General features: G+C 48.7%; 1 protein-coding gene across 1 annotated transcript in view; it reads left to right on the forward strand.

The window, feature by feature from the left end:
* Positions 1 to 19,238, forward strand: part of Nmnat2 (nicotinamide nucleotide adenylyltransferase 2) — a 164,315-nt gene that overhangs the window by 132,396 nt on the left and 12,681 nt on the right. Inside the window, exons 7-8 of the mRNA XM_052737195.1 lie at positions 618 to 662; positions 4,900 to 4,976. Coding sequence (XP_052593155.1) covers positions 618 to 662; positions 4,900 to 4,976 — 122 coding nt within the window. The remainder of the gene's footprint in view (positions 1 to 617; positions 663 to 4,899; positions 4,977 to 19,238) is intronic.

Consider the following 19,238-nt stretch of genomic DNA (forward strand, 5'->3'; position numbering starts at 1 on the left):
TCGGCCTGCGTGAGAACATCACAGGCTCTAGAACTCTTTCCCTTGCTAACCCCAAATTTACTCTCTAAAAGAACTGGTTCCTTTCGTTCTGTGCTGTCTTCTTCCATAACGGAGGTTTCCAGTTTGGGGCATATTGAGAGGGAACCAGGAGACGGTTGCGGAGTCAGAGGCAGGGACAAGGCAGCTCACCTATAAATTGGTGTGTGTGCACATGTGTGTACCTTGTGCACCTCCATGCAGACAGTGCACACCAGGAACACACGCCAGAGGCCCTGCCCTTCCTTCTTTTCTGCTGGTTTTGCCGCATCCCAATTTTGTTGGTTCTTTAAACCGGGAAGCAACGGAAGAAGAGGAGGCCATCTCCTGTGACCCCAAATCCTGTGTCCTAGGTTCTATGGGCACGGTTCTTGTGGGCAGCCTACAATACAGAAATAGAAGGTGTCTGTCACTGGGTTCCCAGTGAGATGGTCTAACTATGAAAATCTCAGAAACATGAAGCTCTGTCCGGGGAAGGGAGGAGATGCTCCCTGCCATCTGATACATCTTTCCCCATCCCGCCCCAGCCACTCCCACTGAGGCTCGAGGCTCCCTAATGGTTCCCCCCTCTCTCTCCCCAGATGAGAATGCCAACCTGGGCACAGTGATGCGGTATGAAGAGATTGGTGAGTTGAACTGTGAAAGTGGGGATGTTTGGAGCCTCCCCCCCGCCCCCCATCACATGGAAGCAGGATGTCAGGGAGGGCGGAGGCCTGACACCTCTGGAGGGTGTTCGCGGCAGGGTCTACTGTCGCAGTATTCCTTCTGTAGATAATCTTACTTAGATCCCATCTAACATTTCCTAACTGGACCCGCTTTCCCCGGTAGGAGTGGATCAACTGCCAGTCTCCCCTCCACAGCTTCCCCTCCCTCGTGGAAAAGAATGAAAGTTGAGCGTCAGTGCTAATGAGAGAGACCATTGTTTTCACCCATTCATAATGCACACAAACAAGGCAGTGTTCCATCTCCAGGGCTTTAAAGTCGAGAAGGAGGCAAGGGTTGGCTGGAGCTAAGGTATCCATCCCACTGTCTGTGCGAGACCCTGTGCTCAACCCACCAGAGTAGGCAGAAGCGGGTTACAAACAGCTGCCTGATGGGAAGGAGCTGACAGCTGTGTAAATAATTGAAGCAAATCAGCAAACTGAAGCCTTTCCAGGGTTTCAGAGTGAAAGATGGTGGCGGTGGCGGAGGTGGGGTTGGGACCCCAAATGCCTGCAGCTGGAAAAGCATGACAGAGGCAGGCCAGAATGGAGCTGGTACAGGTGGTGAGGAGGGTCAGCAGATATCTAGAAGGAGAGGCAACTTGGCCTTCAACCCACATGGATTTAATTTCTAGCTGCAAAGATCCGTTAGCTGGCTTCCTGATGCTCCTCCGAGTGTGCACTCGGGGTCTGGGCTTCTGCTGTGGTTCTGAGTGGTGTAGACGAATGCTAAACAGTTTTCTTTCTTACATAAAAAACACGGAGCCAGATATTGGGGTGAAAACCTGAGAGATCAGAGGAATAGGAAAAGCCATAAGCCAACTTCACCTCACCGACATCTCTGTTTCCAAAAAGAGAGCTACTTCCTGTAAATCCACGCCTGTATGCCTTGCTGTTCTGCTATTTCATTTGCTCTCTCTGTCCAGCTACATCACTTCCTCTTTCTGCCCAGCTCTGTTATTTCCTGTCTGTCTGTACAGACCTCCAAACCTTTGTGGTTAACTAGTGTTGGAGTTTAAGGCGTGTACCACCACACCTGGCTCTGTTCCCAGTGTGTTCTTGAACTCACAGAGATCCAGACAGATCCCTGCCTCCCGAATGCTAGGATTAAAGGCGTGTGCTACCGTTGCCTGACTTCTATGTTTAATATAGTGGCTGGCTGTTTCCTCTGATCCTCAGATAAACTTTACTGGGTTGCACAAATAAAATATCACCACAGAACGGCATGGAAATGATGACATGTCTCGGCACCTTAATGCCCACAGATGTGGTAACGTTTCGGGGTACATCTCTGGTCTGAGACATAGTCATGCCTGAGTTTATTCATATCGCTTTGCTAGAACCATTGGCAAAATTTTGACAGCTAGTTACTAAGCAAAGCCATTAGTAAAAATGAAATACTGGTAGCATGCAGTTAAACAAACTGCATTAAGCCAAAGCAGCGACGGAGCATTCAAGGGCTTTGCTTTCTAGTTACCTTTCTAGACTTTAATATCCTTTATACATTAGCTTATTTGCTCTGAAGTCTGCAGGAAAGTGGACACCTGACCTTCTGGATGCTCCCCACAAACAAGGCAGGTTTTGTAAGCCCAGAGCATCCAAAGGCAGAGATGGGGCAAAGCTTCCAGAACAGGGTTCAAAGCCCTGCACGCCACTTCCCTGCAGCCCTCCCTCTCCAGGGACTGTCACCCCCGCCCCCCAGTAGTCCCTGCCCAGCAGAGCGCAGAACAGTCCTAGGATTTTCCATTGTGTTCCAATGTGTATTTATCTTTCCCGTGTTTCACAGACTTTCTATTGGACTTCTATGAACTTGTTTGCCTACCCAGCACCTGGGGCTTATGTTAGGCTATGCTGCCCTACTGGGGGACATCCCCTCTGGCTCTTAAGTCTGCCTAGCCGCCTCTGATCCTTTTTGCTCTCTAGAAGGGAAAAGGATCCCTAGTATCTGAAAAGGATAATGGGCCAGGGAACGAAGAATTCTTGGCTTCTGAAAAGGAGAGTCGCGAGGCCCCTGCTGACAGACAGACTCCGGGTTTGCAATGATACAGGTGGCCGCTGCTTTGGTGTGCCGTGGGAACTGGGGTGGGCCACTGGGCTACACATAGCTGGAATTCTTGAGCAGGGAGTGTAGAGGGAGAGGACTGATTCTGGCTGCTGGCCCTGGGTCAAGATGACCAGGGAGGGAGGCAAAGCCCAGCAGAGGGCAAAGGAACTAGCCTGCATCCTGACCCTTATGTTCTGTGAGGTCTGGGTGCACACAAGGCTCCCTTACCGAAACCCCCTTGCACATATCGTAGGAAAAAGCCACCTTCTCCTATGGCGTCAGTGATCCATCCTTCTGTTTCCAACAGCTGATTGCTTCCCCTGGGGCTACCCCAGTTCAAGGGCTTGTAGACTGGAGATATGGAAATGACTGCTGCCCTCCAGTGGCTGCATGCGGGACCACAGACTCTGTCAGGGTCACCTGTCCATCATAAATGACACATCTGCGCTGATTCTGGGGAGTGGGGTGGGGGGGGGAGTCAAAGGTTTCACTCTACCTTTCTGTGCTTTGGCTTAAAAAGTCTGGGCAAGAGAAGCGAGTCCTAGCATGAGAATGGAAAACCCAGTTCAGGGGTTTCAGCCTTGGTGCTGCCAGTATTTAGGGGCAGATAATTCTATGTTGTGGGGCTGCCCTGTGTACTGTGGGATGCTCACTCAGCAGCATCCCATCTACCAGATGCCAAGGACGTACTTCTCTGCTCCCCGGGTGTGAAAAGCAGACAGTGGAAAAACGCTCCTAAACTGCCCAAGGGCTCTCCCAGGGCGGCCTGTGTGTGACTCTCTCTAACTACATCATCTGCTGGCTTAACTTCTCACCATGTCTGACTACCCACTGTGTGCCAGTCACTGCCAGGCCCTGGGGACTTAAAGACAAGTCAAGGTTCTGTACCTGAAGAGATCATTGAGTAATATAAGCTCTCAACCTTCACTGGGCTCCCCCAAGGAGGGGTGGGCTGTGCAGACCCTGGTCCAGTGCAGACACTGTCCAGACATCTGGACAATGAGATGTTGGCTGCTTTATCCGCCTGCCTCATTCCCATCCGGAGACTGGAGCAGGGACAAGGTCAACATCTGAAAGTCCTTGCCCAGCCCTGGGGTGTAAGTCAGGCCAAAAACAACGGGCTCTCGGCATCCGGGGCCGCGGCGGTGGTAGGAGCTGTGTCTGGAGGCGTGGCGGTCAGCTCAGCACACGTGGCCTCATGGTCTCAGACACACCTGATAAAGCCGAAACCTGGGCAGCCTGAGATCCGCACTCCCCGCAACCCCGCGGTAGGCCACTCTGTGGAATGTCAAGAATCTCGATTCTTTTCCCATCACTCTTCCGTAATAAGCAACCGTCCGCCGGCAGTTTCAAATGACAATGGGCCTCACTGGGATAATTCAAATTAGGCTTAACGAGGGAAGAGAAAGAGCTGACAGGCTGGAAGCTCCATGGGTAAAGGGGGGTGGGGGTGGTTCTGGCCTTGCTTCTCAAGCCCTTTCCTGAGGGCTATGGCCGGCCACAAAGAGAGGGTACAGGTGATCAACTCAGACATTCCACTGTCTGGCAGTGATCTCCCGCCACCCCATGCCGACTGTGTTGGCACTTGTCACGGGACACTCCAAACGGAGAGAAGACAGAAGTAAGTGCCTGTTATCATCCAGCACTAGGGAGGCTGAGCCAGGAGGTTCCAGAGTTCAAATCTCAGCTATATAGCAAGTTTGAGGCCAGCCTGGGCTACAGGGTCAGAGAGAGAGAGAGAGAGAGAGAGAGAGAGAGAGAGAGAGAGAGAGAGAGAGTCTCTAAGCCCTTAAGCAAAGTACGTAGCTGGCTGTTTCTGTTAGAAAGCCCAGCCAATGCTTTGGCCCTCAAAGACTGTGTCTGTGTCTTGGGTGTAGGCAGGACAGTTGGCCACCCTCCATGCACTGCTCCCCCTGCTTGTGGAAATCCCACTGGAGGTGGGGGAGGGGATTGGGGGGTGGGGGTTCAACTCCAGACACCCCGGTGTGGGGTCGTCAGGGAGACCTGGGCCACACAGTTCCAACGGTGCAGACTCCTGTGCTCCCGAGGGAAGAAAGCTGAGCGCCGTCTCCCAGACCCGCTCTGATGCTCTTTGCAAACTCTGTTCTCCCTCCCCAGAGCTGCGGATCTTGCTGCTGTGTGGTAGTGACCTGCTGGAGTCCTTCTGCATCCCAGGACTCTGGAATGAGGCAGATGTGAGTAGCTTGTGTGTATATGGGTGGGAGAGAGGCGGGGAGGGAGGATGGGAGAGGCATCTTTGACTTGGGCTTCGGTCTTCCCTCCCCCAGCACAGACTGGGATCTTGCCTCCCCAGAGTTCCCAAGAGGGCAATTCATTCACATGACTGTGGAGGAAAATTCTCACCTATCTCAGGCTTTATCTCCTTACCGCTTGTTTATTCACACTCCTCTTCCTCACCCCTGGGAAGCCCTGGGAAAAAAGCGCTCTGGGTTATAGAAAGTCTCGTTCCAAGCGCTGCCTGGGGTGTGGAATTGAGAAAAAACTTTGCCCTTTGGAGATTATAGACGCGGCTTGTTTTCCTTTGGCCTCTTTGAAGAGGTAGTAACCACTACCCTAGGTTTCCCTTAGCAAGAGAATAGGACCAGAGCGGGGGACACAAATGGCTAAGGGCAAAAGGTGAGTAGGGTCCTCCAGGTGACTGATTTGGCACAGGGAAAAGAGCCCGCTAAATCAAGCCATTTAGAAGTTCCCATCTTGTGGCCGGATGGTCAGTCCACTGCGGAAAGCCGTGCTGTTCTCTCTCGCTCCTTTATTAATCCAGTCGTCAGACATCTCCAGTTAAAACTCCCTCCAACCTCACAGTCCTTTGCAAGTTGCTTTTCTGTTTGTTTTTTCAGATAGGCTCTTGCTATATAGCCCTGGCAATCCTCCTGCCTCAGTACGCTGCTGGCAGCAATGTCAGGCTTCATGCTTTTTTTTTTTTTTTTTTTTTTTTTTTTTTTTTTTTTTAATAAGCTTGCTGGGCAACCGTGTCAATCATTCAGCTCCTCTGGTTACCAAGTGAAGCTTGTTTTGCTCACTGTTTGGCATGCCAATCTGCTAGCTGCTGAAATGATTGCAAATATTCCACACCCAAAAAAAGAGTATTGACGAGGCAGCCAGACATGAAGAGGCAGGAGCCCTAGGTCTCAAGAAGGTAAGGGGCAGCGATGAGATAAGCAGGGTCTGAGGCACCGAGAAAGCTAATGGAGGAGGCAAGTGGGCCATCGAAGCTTTGCTTGGGCTGTGTTCAGAAAACAGTGGCATTTGCAGGCCCTAAAGGTGCAGCTTTAGCCAGCTGGTGTTGAAATGTCACCCCCTGGACACTTGCCTGGGTCAGTAGTTTCAACTAGTTTTTGCTGCCTCCAGTTCCTGAAAAACAGCTTGGGCAACGGCTGTCATGGTGACCATAGTCAGGGGTTGGTTGTCTACAGTGAAGCCACGGGGAGCGTGCCGGTCTCCAAACTCCAAGCAAGAAGCAGAAACCTAGAGCACCGATCTGGGCTGTCCCTCAGTGTCACCCTGGACTGCAGTCATTTTCCAAGTCTGTGCTCTGTGACTGACAGCCGTCTGAGATGTTAAAGAAATGTGTGGTACAAGCCCTGAGACAGGTGTCAGGAGACGTGACGTACATAGGAAACTCCTTTGTTGTCTGCCTTTATATCTCCAGAAGAGGGAAAAAAAAGAGAAAAGGACCATTCAGAATCAGAATTTAGACTCCAGTTCTTCTTTTTTTTTTTTTTTTTTTTTTTTGGTTTTTCGAGACAGGGTTTCTCTGTGTAGCTTTGCGCCTTTCCTGGATCTCGCGCTGTAGACCAGGCTGGCCTCGAACTCACAGAGATCCGCCTGGCTCTGCCTCCCGAGTGCTGGGATTAAAGGCGTGCGCCACCATCGCCCGGCCTAGACTCCAGTTCTTCTTAACACATCTAGTGACAAGATCTAGGTCTGAGTTTCAGTTTTTCCCATCTTTTTTTTTCTCTTGTTTTTTTTTTTTTTTTTGGTTTTTCGAGACAGGGTTTCTCTGTGTAGCTTTGCGCCTTTCCTGGAACTCGCTTTGGAGACCAGGCTGGCCTCGAACTCACAGAGATCCGCCTGGCTCTGCCTCCTGAGTGCTGGGATTAAAGGCGTGCGCCACCACCGCCCGGCTAGTTTTTCCCATCTTTAAAATGGGCATAATAGTGGTTTTTGAAGACTCAGATGACACTATTTAACTGCACGGAACAGCACCTATCACACAGTTCATATGAAACACCACGTTGCTTTGGTTTGTTTTATGTTTATTTTTTTTGCAACAGGGTCCTCCTATATTGCCTAGGCTGGTCTCAGACTTGCTGTGTAGCTGAGGATGACCTTGAACTCCTGATCCTTTGGCCTCTGTCTCCCAAGTGCTGGGACTAGGCTTGCTCCACCATGCCTGGCTTGTAACACACGCTATGGAGAAAATTCAACTAATGTGGAACCAAGCACCGTGGTGTACCCAGTAGCTTCCCGGTGAAGGGTGTACATGCAGGAGCCCTGTGTTCTATGGAGGCTGGGTGGCAGAGGCCGACCGTTCTGAGTAGTCCTTTCATCTGCAACCCTGGACAATTTCCTGCAGGTGAAATTTTAAGCCTCCTTTCGGTTTTGGCTTAAGTGGCTTAATCAGCTTTTGTCTTCCACCCTCTCCTGGGTGCTGAGAAAGCAAGAAGCCACTGGCAGAGCCCAGCAGTTGCCTGGGGCCCCTCCAGGGAGGCCTGGGCAGTCGGGGGAATTTAGAGGGATGAGGTTGGCAGCTGGCTCAGTAGTCTGAAGAGTCTCTTGTGTGAGCAGGAAGTCCCTGGGGCTGTTTACTAAGTGGGACCTGCGGGGAGCCTCCTCTCCGGGCCTGAAGTAGGCTGCTTGGAGCCTGAAACAGACAACCCCCCCCCCCCCCCCCCATGCCTGGCCAGTCTCTCCCCAGCGCCTGGCTAGATCTCTGTAGGCTCTCATTTCCTACCTGCTGCTCTGGGTGTGGTCAGATGCCAACACTGAGGACCGGGGAGCCCAGCCTCCCAGCCCATCATTGGTCTTTCCTGCTTTCCTTAGTCATTGGTGTTGAGACCAACACTGGCCGATTAAGAAACAAAATTGAAGAGGCTGAAGAAATGAATGGCTCAGCAGCCCAGAGCACTTGGGGTTCTTGCAAAGGACCTCAACACCATGTTTGGCAGCTCACAGTCCACTGTAACTCCAAAGAGACTGCGAGAACAGGCCATGGTGGCTGGGGGGTACGGAGCATATGCATCCTTGAACATGGCAACATGGGAAACGCGTCACACTGGCCTTCAGTAATGACATAGTGTTGGTGCTGAGTCATTGAAAGGGGGAGGAACCTTGTTCTGGAATGTGGGAGGTTCCTAACACAGGGGATCTGATGGCCTCTTCTGGTCTCCTAGGCCACCTGTACTCATAGGAAACACACACACACACACACACACACACACACACACACACACACACACACACACACACACAAATTTGCAAAGCCAGTGGCTGGGTGATGTTATAGTGAAGTCTTTGTCCATTCAAATGCATTCCCTCTGATCACATGTGGGCTCATGGGATGGGGGGATCCTCACAGTCCTGACCAGTTCTGGATTCCTGAGAGTAGTCAGATAATTCCAGTCTCCTGGGGTGCTTGTGTGAAAAGCAAAGGGATGCCCCTCTCTCACGTCTAGTCCCCAGAGTGAGACGGTGACTCTGGAACATCCTGTGGAAGCCAGGGATGGCTAAACCAGCACCGGGTGTGGGAGGGGCACAGGTAAACGCACTTTTCCTGGGACTTAGATGAACTTAATGCAGACTCCCAAGACTGAGGAGACTGTGGTGAGAGAGAGCTCCCCTCACCGTGGGAGACCCTGGGTGGACTCCAGCACTGTAAAGCAAACAGAAGCTAACAAAAATCCAAACCTGGGGCTAGGACTATAGTCAGTTGGTAGAGAGATTATCTCACATGCACAAAACCATGGGTTCAATCCCCAGCACCATATAAACTGGACTTGTGAGCCCAGTGTTGGGAGATGGAGGTAAGGGGACAGAAGTTCAAGGTCTTTCTCCATGACATAGTGAGTCTGTGACGCAGAGGATTCTGTCTCAAAACAAAGAGGCAGGGAAAAAAAAGTTCCACATTCTCACATTCTTAGAACTCCCCACAGTTCAGGCTGACAACTTGGATGGCTGTACCCCAGAGATCTAGGACATCTATGCTGGTTACTCTCAGAGGGCACAGTAGTCCCTGCACTTATGCAGTCCAGGGCAGTAGTAAGAATTCCAGTTCCTTAGCTGGTGGTGGTGGCGCACACCTTTAATCCCAGCAGAGGCAGAGGCAGGTGGATCTCTATGAGTTCAAGGCCAGCCTGGTCTACAGAGCGAGTTCCAGGACAGCCAGGGCCACACAGGGAAACCCTGTCTTGGAAAAAAAAAAAAAACCCAAACAAACAAACAAACAAAGCAAAGAAAGAAAGAAAGAATTCCAGTTCCTTGCAGAAACAGCGGGATGTGGTTAAGCAGACCCTAAGGCTCCCTCAGCCTGGAGCAGACCTGCATCCAGACACCACCCAGCCAATTGCTCCTTCCCAAGTCTTCCCAGTTTGTGAGGTCCTGAGAACCATCGTTCAGAGGTAAAGGGGAAATAATATCTAACTATGCCGGGCTCTGATGTAAAAAAAAGTCCAGTTCAAACAGAAGAAGGAACAGGAGCCTGTCCCTACTTCTGTTCCGAGGGGCTGGGGAGCAGCCTTACTGTGTGAACTGAAGCTGTTAACATCCTCTAGAAAGTGGCTGAGTGGGACTGTCCCACAGCAGGATGGCCACAGCCTCTCCCAGTCTGCTCCAGAGTCAAGATCCCTTGCTCCAAAGTCCTGAACCAAAACTCTCCATCAAGGACTCCTCCACACCCAGCCACACTGTTCCCCAGTGGCAGTGTCCGTTAGGCACAAAGATTTATCAGTCCACAGTGAATTCTGACCTTCTGTGACCAGTGACACACCCATCCCCTCACATTCCATGGAGAGAAAATTCCGTACATATTCATCAAGTTTCTCTCAAGTGGAGCACAAAAGAGCTGCTGTGTGGCCTCCTGATTGGCATTTTCATTCTTGGTTTCTGAGGGGGAAATCAAGAGCCAGCTCCTGGGCTAGCCTCCCAGCTCCAGAGCTAGCACCCTGTCCATCCTGCCTTCGTTAGCAGGCTAGTTTCCTCCGTTCCTTGTATTCTCACTGCTCTGACAAAGCAACTTAAAAGAAGGGTTCATTTTGGCTCAGTTTAGTGGAGTTCATCACCGCACAGAGGCCCTTGGCAACAGGGCTGTGAGGCAGCTGGCCACTCCAGTCCACAGTCAGGAAGCGGAGGGAGACCAATGCTGATGCTACGCTCATTTTCTCTCTTCTTTTCAGTCTGGGTCCCCAGCCCACGGGATGGTGCCACCTACACACAGGGTGGGCTTTTCCTCCTTAGTTAAGTGTCTCTATAGACACCCTCACAGGCATGCCCAGAGGTGTGTCTCCATGGTGATTCTAAGTCCCACCAAGTTGACCATTGTATTAACCATCACATCTCCCTCGAGTGCCCTAGTCCTTCGTTTTTCTGCATCCTGACAGAAACACCTGTGCAGGTACACGGATGTGGATCAGGAACTACAGAAAATTAAGGCCCAAGGCTCCAGGGTCAGCCAGCGCTGTGACTTTTTTTTTTCTTTTCACTCTCCCCTTAAACAAAACCCAGCCTTTGTGTAGGGCTCTACCGACGCTGGCGCTCTGTCCATCACATAGCGGAAGGTAGGCAAATTAATTCTGATTTAAACATTCCTTCCTTCAATCAATCTTTCAACAGTGCCCTTGTGAACATAAGCGTGTATTTGCCCACGGGGTTCTTGCAGGTTAAAAATACCCTCGTTATTAATGCTTACTTCATTATCCAACATGAAATTAAGCATATAGGAAGTGTAGAAGTTTTTGAACCCAGCCGGTAAGTTCTCGGTAACTGTTGACTGTGATTTCATTATTCTTTTTGTTTTTGTTAAGTATTAGGAATTTAAGCTCAGGGTTTAACACATACTAGCCACTAAGCTATATCCCTGTCTTTCTTTTTTAAAAATTATTTTGTTTTATTGATTATTATATGGCATGCAAGTGCCGGAGCATGCAATTGGAAGTCAGGACAACTTTGTGGAGCTGCTTCTCTTTGCACCTTTTTATGGGTGCCAGGGATCGAACCCGGGTCGTCAGACTTATGTGACAAGCACTTTTACCTGCTGAGCGATCTTCCCAGCCTGTGTTTTTCATTTTAAAGACAGTTTTCCTAAGTTTCCTTAACTGACAATCCTCCCGCCTCAGCCTTGTGAGCAGCTAAGATGCGTTGTGAGCCATGGCTGATTCTTTCATTTATGAGATATTTATTGAGCACCTACTATGTGACTACAATCACTAGCCTACAGCTGGGAGAATAGATAAAAACAAGATATTCGGCTATTCTCTGTGCTTTCTAGTGGGAAAGATCCACAATAAATGAATTGTATTTGGCTTTCTCTCATAGATTATCCAATTTAATCCCTGTGATATGGAACTCCCACCTTAAAAACATGAAAAAGGGGCTGGCAAGATGGGTAAAGGCACTTGCTGTCAAGACTGATGACCTGAGTTCAATCCCAACCCACGTGGGAGAAGGAGAGAGTCAATTCAAGCAAGTTGTCCTCTGGCTTCCACATACACAACATGGCATGTGCACACATACACACACACAACCATGCACACTTACACTCACAGACACACACACATTGAATAAATAAATAAATGTGACAATTTAAAAAAATATACATGAAAAGGGAGGCCTAAGCAGGTTGGGACTTGTTCTTGATAGTGCAACTATTGAACAGGGTTTCACGTAAGTCTTCAGATCCTTTATCCAGATAAAAAACAGACAAGCAGAATAATGGCAGACATCCTTCAAAGCAGGCCTCGGTGAGGGCACAACTGGGTGCTGAATCATGGCCTGGCCCGGGTTAAGTAGATGCAGAGAGAAGAGATTTTCATGTAGGGAGGCAATTATGAAAGATCCAGTGGTGGGAACAAGACTTGGGGGGAAATGGCAGGTGAATGAGTTGGTCTTCATTTCATTCGGAAAGGCGCTGAGTTTGGATGAAGTGTGCAGAGGTCATCAAGTGTCATGATCACCTGTATGGGCCATTGTCAGGACATCGGCATTTTAAACAAGCACGCGTCAATGTCTGCCCCAAAGGGTTAAATATCTGACACCAGAAATCGGCCAATGAGGAGGCTGTTTGCTTTTCTTCCTGTACTTCCCAAAGCCTCACATTCTGTGGGCTACTTTTCACTGGTTGTGCCCTACATGCCTCCAACCAACCAGTCGTGGACTGACTGCTTCCTACGTCCATCAGCTCTGGGAAAATAACCAAAGAAAATAAACAGAGGAAGAGCCGGGGGCATTAACCACTCCAGAAGAAATCCCAGGGCCCCAGGATAAATGGAGCAAAGACAAACATGTGGTTATTCAGGCTCAGATGGCTTTTTATCAGACTGTCCAACTCCAGTCAGGAAGCAGGAAGCCTGTGGGACTCTTCCACCCCTGGGGGATTAGGTCCTCACACTGCTAAGACCCAAGCTGAATCCACAAGGGAAGGCCCTCCAGTCCAAGTGGTGCAGGCCTTGGGGCTGTTTCCTACCCACGGTTCCCGTGTAAGAGGTGCAGTTGATTTGGTTTGCAGATGATTGACATAAGTCGGGAACTCTGGGCCTTCCCACACTTCCTGTCAAGTCGACAGTGCAGTGGGGTTGATTTCCTCTGGGAAGCCCCACTGGAGGAGCCTCCATTTATTTGCATTGAGGGGCATCCTGGAAGGATACTCCTGGCTGCCTGACTGTGATCCAACTAGCTCTGGCCTAGCCTCCCCTCCAGACAGGGGCAGAAGCCAGAGTAGTCCAGAGGATGCTCTGCTGGGGAGTGGTTTAGCGCTCTCGCAGACAGGGGATTTTATGCTAAAGACATGAAAGTAGCTCTACCCTTTCATCTCTTTACCCATCTAGAAGTACCTACAACTGTAGGCTATAGGGGGCGATATAGAACAATGAACTGAGGATTTAGGCTGTGGTAAGAAAGGACTGAAATATTATTTTTCTTTCTTTCTTTTTTTTTTAAGAGCAGGTGGTGCTGGTGCTGGTGGGTGAGTGGGTGTTTTCCATTCTTCCTTTATATCTTTCTTTTCATTTTCTTTTTCAAAGACAGGATCTTGCTGTGTAGCCCAAGTAGGCCTCAAACTCATGATTCTTCGGTCTCAGCCCCTGAGCTCTGGGATTATAGGTATGCACCGCCACACATCACCAAGTATAGTTTCAAGTTGTGACATTTTTAAACTGGAGAATTTTCAAGTTGCTAAAATACGAGTCTTAGAGATGAATCTATAAGAAGTGTGAGGCAATGGAAAGAGTCTTCAGAGAGACCTGAGGGGTTCAAATTCACCCACTAGCTGTGTAGACGCATCAAGCTGGTTTCTCCATCTCAGAGTTGAGAGTGGAGACACTCACTCATCTCGGAAGACACTTGTAAGGAGCAAATGTCCCTGGCACTCGGCAGAGCCGGTGGTAGATGCTTCTTGCCCTGCTTCACTCACGGCCTCTGTGCATCCCTGGCTGCCATCTAGAAAAGACACAGGAGGAAGCTGGAGCCACTAATGTATGCAGCTTGAGAAGAAAATGGGCTGGGTTCTGAGCCCTGATTCAGTGACCACACTGGATCCTACCAGTGAGGCCTTCCAGGGTAGTCAATGCATCTTGGGTCCTATTGCTAATGAAGTCAAGCCCTCTGATTAGAACATTCTTTTTTTTTTTTTTTTTTTTTTTTTTTTTTTAAGATTTTATTTATTTATCATGTATACAGTGAGTGTTCAGCCTGCAGGCCAGAAGAGGGCACCAGATCTCATTGTAGATGGTTGTGAGCCACCATGTGGTTGCTGGGAATTGAACTCAGGACTTCTGGAAGAACAGCCAGTGCTCTTAACCTCTGAGCCATCTCTCCAGCCCCTTAATTTTTTTTTAAAAGATTTTATTTATTTATTATGTATACAGTGTTCTGCCTGCATATATGCCTGCAGGCCAGAAGAGGGCACCAGATCTCATTACAGATGGTTGTGAGCCACCATGTGGATGCTGGGAATTGAACTCAGGACCTCTGGAGTCAGTACTCTTAACCTCTGGGCCATCTCTCCAGCCCCTGATTAGAACATTCTCAGTGGCCTCTCTCTGGATTGGGATGGAACCTACCATCGTCATAATCTGGGTTTGTTCATTGTATTTGGCTCATTTTGCCAGTTGCTCATAATGTGTTAGTTACTTCAAGATGATTCACTGAGCATTAACTTGCCCATATCCTTCACAGAGGCAATACAGTTAAAAATAATCGTCTGTTTAACCTCTCAACTTGTATTTTTAAGTTATTTAAATGTTTTATTCTTTTTTCTTTCATTTTTGTCACATGTATACATACATATAATACAGCCTGCTGAGAACATGCAGTTCTCTCTCTCTCTCTCTCTCTCTCTCTCTCTCTCTCTCTCTCTATATATATATATATATATATATATATATATATATATATATATATGTGGCTGATCGATCACTTGGTATTGGATAACCAATTAGGGGACTCATCCCAGGGGAAGATGGCGTCTCCTCTCAGAGTCATTAATTTTCTATAGCTCCTCACGCAGGCATGGGGACCCTTGAGACTTCCCTGTCCACATTGGCACGTCAACCGATATTGTTCAAGTCTTGTTTAGGTACCATATTGTTGAGATTTCACTGGTGCAGCTTCCCGGTCACATATATATATAGACGACACATCTCTTGCAGATGTCCTGGTCCTCTGATTCTTACAGTCTTCCCCTCTTCCAAGATGTTCCCTGAGCCTTCGGTGTGTGTCGATGGGGAGAGAGTTGGAGATGTATGGAGACGTATGGATTGGGGCTGGGCACTCCATGGTAAATGGTTTCCTACATTCTGACTAGCTGTGGATTTCTGTGATGGCCTCTGTCTGCTGGGTCTGCAACCCGTATGGTAGCCACTAATATTTAATGTCATTCATTAGACAAAAGATGAACTCGTCTCTGTTTTCTCAACTGTACATCGTTGGCATCCAGGAAGGTGTCTGGTTAAGATCACAGGGTATCTACTCAAGCATCCCTGAAAGCCAGCAGGGCAGGTCTTAGAATTGAGCCTCTTGGAGGGGTGGTGATGACTCCACATTCCTTCCAAGATCTTTGCCTCCTAGGTCATAAGTGCTCTCTCCCCCGAGGCCAAATTGCTTCCTGCTTCCACATGTCTCATATCTTCCTCTCAGATTCCCATACTGGGGAAGCAGAATTTACCTCCACCTATTTCCTCTTTTCCTTCCAACCTCCGTCTCCCCTGGAAAACTTTAACCTGCAGATGTAAGATAGGATCAAAGCTGGGCTGGGCAGGATGTTGAAGCAGGATGAATGTTAGGGACTCCACTTCTGTGGCCTGACATACAGGCCTGGGATCAGTGGGAGGACCGGTGGGACCCTGTCTTTGAGGGTCTGGCAGGGTGAGGGTACACTGGCTGCATCAGGAGTGAGATTTGACGATCACGTCTGCCCTGCCCACCTCCTCCCTCACTTCTCTAGCATTTTTCTTTCCCCATAAAGAGGATCTGGGGGCTTTAGTAAACCGGCAAGCCTTTCCTTAGTCCTTTCCTGTGATGTGTGGGGTAAGGCTTTGATCTTTTTCTCCATGTGTGCACCCCTTACATTTGGCTGCATCCCTCTGGTCTCCATGCTCAAAATCTTCTGGATCTGGTAGACCCGTTGGTGCCATGCATTTGATAGAGGCTTTCTGTATTTACAATTGTAGATTACAATTCTGTAAATACGGAATTTGGTCAGTTTTACAATGGCCAAATAGTCACTGTAATGGTCAGTTTTACAATGACTGGCACCACCAGAAGCTTCAGCTACGGTTTCCCCCACCCCCAGTCACGTGGTACATTCTGTCAGTGAGATCTAGGCTGTGGAAGTTAGCTAAGCAGTTTCTGCTGTAACCATCACCAATAATTAGCTGTAATTTTCTAAATACAACTTCGTCTTTCTGCAGATCAGCAAAGCTCACTTCCCACACCCTACCCCTGAGGCCGTCAGATGCATCTGGGCCCTTGTGACTAGAACTTTTCCAGTAGCTTCTCTGTTGACCATCCTTGCCGCCACCACACGGCACTGCTCCTTCCTAGGGAGTGGACTGCCTGCTTTCTTCCTGACTCTCCGCTCACTGTCTCATGAGGACTTGTTCTTGCCACCGCTCAGATCCAGAAAGGCTAAGCTACAACTCTCAACTAGACTTGTAGCACATATGTGCAAGGGATGAGGATTTACTCACTTATTTCTATTTAGTTTATTTGTTTGTTTGTTTACCAGATAGGGTTCCAGGCCTGCCTCAAACTCTGTGTAGCTAAAAATGACCAGCAGCTTCTAATCCTCCTGCCTCTGGCTCTCAAGTGCTGGGATTGGAGGTGTGCACCACCTTGCCTGGTTTAAGGCAGCGCTAGGGATTGAACCCAGGGCTTCACGCATACCTGGCAAGCACTCTATCACTGAGCTGTATACCGACCCCGGGATTAATATTTAACTTAACCCAAAAGTGAAAATCTGGCTGTTGAGAACAGACTGAAAAAGGCAAGAGATTAATAGGAAGGTCAGAATAATGCAAGTGAGAAAGAAGGATGGGGTAAAGGACTACCCTGAAAGTGCAAACTTTGTGGTTATAAACATAGGCCACTCTCCTGCAATTGTATACATTGACTGTTTATCCTCCCCAAGGGCCTAGGGCAGTCATCTCACTGACTTTTCTGGACAGGAAGCTGTATGTGCTGTGTTCCAGCTCCTGGCCTCCTCCTCTTCCTTCAGAACATCCTTTATCTTCTCTCTTAGATTCAATTCCTCTCTACCATCCCCTTCGAAGGAGACTGGTTACTGATGTTAGGGCCACATGGATAAACCAGAGTAATCTCAAGATTAATTCCTCTTAGTTTAATCATATAAGGCAACAGTCACAAGATCCAGGGATTGGAAAGTTGATATTTTGGGGGGGTCATTCTACCAGAGGAGACTTGGACCCGAAATGAGACACTGAGCAAAGTCATATGGTTTGGTTTGGTTTGGTTGTTTTGAGACAGAGTCTCCTGTAACCCAGGCGGCCTTCAACTATTTATTGATCTTCCTACCTCACTTCCCAGCACAGGAATCACAGGCATACACCACCAAACCTGGCTCAGACATTTGTTTTGAAGACAGAATTAACTGGACTTCATTGTAGGCTGGATATAAGATATGAAAGAAAGAGAAAAAAAAATAAGAAAAATGCCAAGACTTTTGCTTATACAATAATAAGAAATAACATAGGAAAAACACTTGGGGAGAAGGGAGCTGTATTACTTACTCTTCTGTTGCTGCGATAAAACACCATGACCAGGAGAACTTCTAGAAGAAAGAGTTTATTTGGGCTTATGGTCCAGAGAGTTAGAGTCCGCGATTGAAGACCGAGGCAGCAGGCCTGGCGGGTGTAACAGCAAGCTGAGGGCTCACATCTTGAACAGGAAGCAGGAAGCAGAGAGAGTGCATTGGCAATGGAAGGGGGCTTTTGAAACCTCAGAGCCTGCCCCCAGGGACAGACTTTCTCCAGTAAGGTCACACACCTCCTAAACCTATCCAAACAGCTCCACCATCCGGAGATCTAGCATTCAAACATCTGGGCCTATCAGGGACAGTCTCATCCAAACTCCCAGAGAGCCTGTTGTTTATAAGAGCAGGTCCAGAGGCTCATGAACACATTAAGATAGAAATGGGCCCCATGCTGGAAATGTTGACTCAAAAGCCTTTAGTGTGTCTTTATATTAGCTTTGAAATGGAATGACACCATTGAGGGTGTGAGTGTAAGGTCCAAGGACAGAGAAGCCTGGTGGAGTCCAGTGTGTCAAGGTCAAAGGGAGTGAGAATAAGCCCAGAGGCCAAACAGGAACATCCACAGAGGAAGGAGAACCAGGAGAGATGGGGGTCTAGCTGGGAGCCTGAATCAGAGAGATAGGGGTAGGATAGACAGCTGAATTCTCTCGGGGCGGACAATTCACTACCTGATGTCTTTGTTCACCCACACACTGGCATGAAAACCAAGTCCACCACCCCAAACAACAGAGATGATCTCTAGTGTCTGACCTGAAGCCAGGGAGAGAGACTGCTAACCTGCAGGTCTCCCCGTCTCCCTCACCCATCGGTGGTTCCCAGGGGCAAGTCTGTCACCCATTACTAGAAAGGAGAAATATCTCCGGCAGGAAGGGCTCCATCTGCCTGCCACCCACCAAGCCTTGGCACAGCTCCTGATTGAGCGTCAGATCATTAGGTCCTGAGTGGAAGGCAGCAGCTGGACTAATATCACCCAACGAGCAATTCCCTCATGAGCGCCAACTGCCACTGAGAACCTTTCTGTTCATGCTTTGAACTGGAACAGTCTCTCTCACATCCCTTCATTACTGCACACTTTGTACAGAGAGCACCCATCAGATGCGCGTTGTCTGGCTCTTACAGTCAAGCAGAGGGAGGCAGGCCCACCATTACTCACACTAGATTATCGGAAGACAGCTACAGGAGCAGGCAGTTCAGGGATCTCTGTGTGCTCTCACTTCAGTGAATTTCTTTTCTCTCTTCCCTTCCCTGCCCACTTCTCTTCCCTGTCACGCTTATTTTTCCAGTTCTAATTCTACATATATATGACTGACTCATGAACTCAGTTGCACATTGGAATTACGTGGAGATTTTTTTTTTCTTAACGTGCTGATGCCTGGGTCCCATTCTGAGAGAGTCTAGCTTAATTGATCTTGGGTATGAGGTACATGTTTGGGATTTTTTAAGTTCCTTGGGTAATTCTTTTTTTTTCAATTTTAAAATTGCATTTATTTATTGATTTTGATTTGTTTATTTTGTGTATGTCTGTGTGGACATGCATGCATGTACCACAGTTCATGTGTGGAGGTCAGAGGACAGCCTGCAGGAGTGGGTTCTCTCCTACCATATGGGTCTAAGGAATTGAACTAAGGATTGAACCCGATGGCTTGGGGGCGAGTGCCATCTCACTGTCTCTCCTCAGGCAACTTGTATAGACAAGTTTGCGAATCCATTACCGAATAGTGAACCCAGTGCATGGTCTAAAAGTTATGGCAAGAGGAGCTGGGTCTTCCTTCGGCTTCCTGTCTTCCTCCTCCTGAACATGGCCAGGCCTATGGGACAAAAGCCTTGAAGCAAACTTACTCAGTTTGAACCCCACCTAGATAAACACGCTGCTCTGTGTCTAACTGACAGGACCCAGTGGAGGCCCCGATACTGTGTGTCTAGCTTGTAGTCTCTCTCCACCCGAGTGCTCAAGACC

This window comes from Peromyscus californicus, unplaced genomic scaffold (assembly GCF_007827085.1).
Source record: "Peromyscus californicus insignis strain IS unplaced genomic scaffold, ASM782708v3 Scaffold_14__1_contigs__length_90479793_seg_2, whole genome shotgun sequence".
Lineage (NCBI taxonomy): Eukaryota > Metazoa > Chordata > Mammalia > Rodentia > Cricetidae > Peromyscus > Peromyscus californicus.